Source organism: Branchiostoma belcheri, unplaced genomic scaffold (assembly GCF_001625305.1).
Source record: "Branchiostoma belcheri isolate BF01 breed outbred unplaced genomic scaffold, Haploidv18h27 scaffold1, whole genome shotgun sequence".
NCBI lineage: Eukaryota > Metazoa > Chordata > Leptocardii > Amphioxiformes > Branchiostomatidae > Branchiostoma > Branchiostoma belcheri.
The window spans coordinates 4661708-4665712 of NW_017802379.1; the positions used below are offsets into that span (position 1 = coordinate 4661708).

At 40.9% G+C, this 4005-nt stretch overlaps 1 protein-coding gene across 4 annotated transcripts in view; it reads left to right on the forward strand.

The window, feature by feature from the left end:
• LOC109466480 (THO complex subunit 5 homolog) overlaps positions 1–4005 on the forward strand; it is a 12770-nt gene that overhangs the window by 7735 nt on the left and 1030 nt on the right. Inside the window, exons 15-17 of one of the 4 annotated variants that reach the window (XM_019764216.1) lie at positions 742–857; positions 1121–1311; positions 1538–2028. The exons of 1 other annotated variant lie outside the window; for it this stretch is intronic. In XM_019764216.1, the coding sequence (XP_019619775.1) occupies positions 742–857; positions 1121–1311; positions 1538–1601 (371 nt within the window). In that variant the 3' untranslated portion in view covers positions 1602–2028. Of the gene's footprint in view, positions 1–741; positions 858–1120; positions 1312–1537; positions 2029–4005 lie in introns of those variants that run through there. 2 more of the 4 variants (XM_019764224.1, XM_019764210.1) reach the window with 2 other exon arrangements.

The following is a 4005-nucleotide window of genomic DNA, read 5'->3' on the forward strand; positions in this document are numbered from 1 at the left end:
GGGCCTTTCATCCTAAGAAAGGCTGAAGCTACAGTTGATGATACTATGATTATGAACATTTTCTTCATTCTATGTTTTAGTTTAGCATCTTCCAAACACAATGTTATGAAAATCTTGTCACAAAATGTATGTCTAAAATCCTATATTGTATTGCCAGAGAGAGGCTCAGTCCCAGTAAACAGGGAATGTCAGCATCTCTTCCCAACCAAGATCACATCAAGGCTGACAACATGGAAGTCCATCACCTATGATGACTACATCGTGAGTAAAAAGAAAAATTGTAAATGTGCTGACATGACTGTAAATGTAAAAATTAGATACATGTAATTTCTTGGGTTTAAGCTGTCATTATTCTTGAAACAAAATGATAAGAATATCATATACACTTAAATGTTTTTATCTGATGGGTATGAAATAATGTCCTATGTGACAAAACAGCCTAAAAAATGCTGTAAGACTTAAACATCCTAGCATCATAAACTGTTGAGTCACCAGTTGCTTTTTTGTTTGTTTCCCAGGTCCTCCCTTACAGCCAGCCTGTTGTAAACTCAGGAATGGTCCATGAAACCGACAACTTCTACCTTGCAGTGGTGCAGCGTGGTTCAGGTAGGGGCAGAAATACAGTGCTTATTTGTGGTAAAATGTATACCTCTTTGCTCATATTAAGTTTTAGAAGATGAACAATGTATTGGATTGTTGCTTGATTGAGCACATTACTGATTGTACCTTTTGTTCTCACAGCCACCCTGACAGCAGCTGTCCTGTTGAGCCCCGGCTACCTGACCTGTCCTCCTGTCTTCAGCCTCAATCTCAACATGGGCACAGACCGAACAGCCAGCTGTGATGAAAACATCAGGGTGAGACCTTGGAGGCATCATACCAGTGTTTTCAGGATGTCTTCTTTTTTTCTGTGCCTTTTTATGGTTTTGTGTTCAAAGATTTGTGTCAACTCAATTGCATGGCTGGTAAGCATGAAAACACCAGGGTGAGACCTTGGAGACATCATACCAGTGTTTTCAGGATGTCTCCCTTTTCTGTGTTTTTGTCTGGTATTGGACCTTTACATGTACATAATGTACCTTTACCTTAGCACAAAGGCATTAACATTTTTAATTTGCAGGCCATGGAGCATGAGGTCAACGTCCATTACAAAGAACTACTGGTGAAGGGGTCACATGACCAACTGCTGACCAATCAGCTGCAACGATTGCTGATGTGCCTGGATGTGTACCTGGAGACTCAGAGTACCAGCAGTGCGACAGAGGGACCTTCGGAGTTCGGGCGAGAAAAGATTTGTCCACGAGTAGTTAGGTAAAGGCCCAGTCACACAACATTGCGTACGATCATCATACAATCGCAAACTGGGAGTATTTTCTGCATAGCCGTATGTGTCATACAGTATTATCTGTCTTTTTATGGAAGAAGCTATCATAGATTATTATCAACAGTTACATTATACTTCTGTCACTGCCTGGTTGAAAAGTCTATGGTATCAAAATCATCTTTTTCAATCTCGCATGCTTTCTTTCTGTTCCAGGGGTCCCAGTCGATGTAAACCGTTTGTCTTCAACAGCCAACACGGGTTCTTCACTCAACGTTGAGCAATGCTCGCTCGATCAACAGTAGTGACCAAAAATTATGCTTCTCCCATTGACAAGCAAATGAGCACTTAGTAATTAGAACTTTCAAGACTTTGGGGATAGTATTACATGTACTTCATGGGATCATTTTCTATGTGCTTATATTTTGATCATTGCTGATTATGTAATTGAAGGGTTAGTGAATTTTTTTATTTTTCACAAAAAGTTTTGAATAACTTGAAACATTTCTGTAAGAAAAGGCAGTATCATGATAATATGGGCATTTCAGATCAGATCTTGTTCTTTGTTTGACCTGAAAACAAAATATATGTCAGTGTCAACAGAAGTTGCAATGGTTTGATTTGTACATCTACACACATGTATTACCATAAGATAGATGTAACATTTTCTGCTGTCTGGGGTATTACACTCATTATTTCTCTAACTAGAGCTTTTGCCTTCTTTAAATGTGGTGTAGTAGTTAGTAGTCCTACTTCTCACCTGTGGTGCATGACTAATTTGGACATATGACTCAGGATACAAGTTCCCTTCTGGAATTTTTTTTATTATTCTCTGTCATTTCTTGCATAACTGACATCACAAGCATGGTCTGGCAGAACTAAACTGTGTAGTACAGATATCCAATATACATTTAATGTAAACATTAGTGACCTTCATACACATTTGGAACACTAGGTCCAGCAATGATGTTTGTTAGTTGGTAGTATGAAAATAAAAACTTAATTTTGGTGACGGCTCTATGACTGGGCATTTTTTTTGGAGGCTTTTAAAAACTTTTTTTTACGTATCACTTCTATTTGTATTCTGGTTCTTGTATTGGCCCAGCTTAGGGCCTTCTCTTCTTTGGTTCTAGATTTCTACTAATTTTCTAGCCCTACTACTATCTAAAAAAAAACATTGTGCAGTTTTCCCCTGAATGGTGTCATTATCTGTCCTGTGTCTGCTCCGAGTACCAACATGCCATGCATTCACCCATTTTGGATAGGGCCTGTGGCATAGGGTACGCTAAAGTTTGTGTTCCCCAGATGCAAGTTGCAGCATAATTACCAGCATTGTTTGGGTCCCATTCTGTATGTCTGCTTGTGTTAGACTTAGAGGTATTTTGAGTGCAGTAAAATGGCAGGAGGAGGGGGTGGATTTGGTTAATGCAGATTGACATGAAGGTCAAGTTGGAAGAAAGTGATGGCTTCATCACCGAGGCAAATCACCCACTTTGGGCATGTCACAACAAGGTTTCTGTCTTACTGCCTGTTAAAAGTTACTCAGACCATGGTTGTGCCAATAAATTCACAAAAACTACTTCCCAGAGGTTTGAAATTTCCAAATGGGGGTAAGTTGTACATGTGGTACCGTCTTCAATTGACAGAAAGGCTCAGTAAACCAGTCATGGCAAGACAGATGACAACGTACAAAAAAAAAAACAGTTAAGCAGATTATAATCCTGCAACTTGCCCCTGGGAAGCACCAGGCTACTGTACTGTACTGTCACTGCAGGTAATGTCTGTCTTAGTGTCCATTAAATGGTGTAGTCTGTGCCGGATGGTTGGTGTGGAGTGGGGAGATGGCTAGAAAGTCCGATGTGCTGGGTGCCATCCATGTTCCTATAGAAAGAAAGTATATTTTGACATATTTACTTGAAAAGCTGTGCTCAAAGGCAAATTGCAAGGTTCAACTGTACATAAGTTAGCTATATGCATGTCTTTAGGTTAAGTGCTAGAATCCTCAGAACAGAGTACAACTCTTACCTGAAGGTTCCTGTCATGTCAGACTCTGCTCCGTGCTTTATTAGCCCACAAATCTTCCAAACGTTGGTGCACAGCCTGTGTGAAAAGATGTGATAGTTTCAAAAGGGATTGATGTGATGGAGGGAAACATCCGAGCAACTAGCTCGTCAAGATGATGATGACGATGATTTTGTGTAAATTGTAAGTTAAACCTATTGAGTATTACGTTTGTATTATACTCCGTAGCCGACCGATGATGATGATGATGAGTATTATACTACTTCCTGAATTCCTCCACACACTACCAACTTACCCCCACCTGGCACGTATTGGGTCACCTTCAGCCGTGACGTCCCTATCAATCAACTGTCAAAATCACCTCCCACCCACCACGCAACCGATGCTATTAGGACAGGCAGAGAAAGTCACTATACTTCCATACAAATTACAATGTCCCTACCTCTCTGAGAGAAGAGTCCGAGTCTCTCACACAAGATGGGGTACTGTTTACAGATACGGCCGGGCATGATGCAGGCTGTCCTGGGGGGCACAGTGGCTGGTTGCTGCCGGATGTACACTTTGTGTCGAGCAGAGACGTCTGACTACAAACAGGGAAGACAAGACAACAATAGGCAGACGTCAAGGCGCAACAACCTTCTGTCAACCGGAACGGTGGGCGA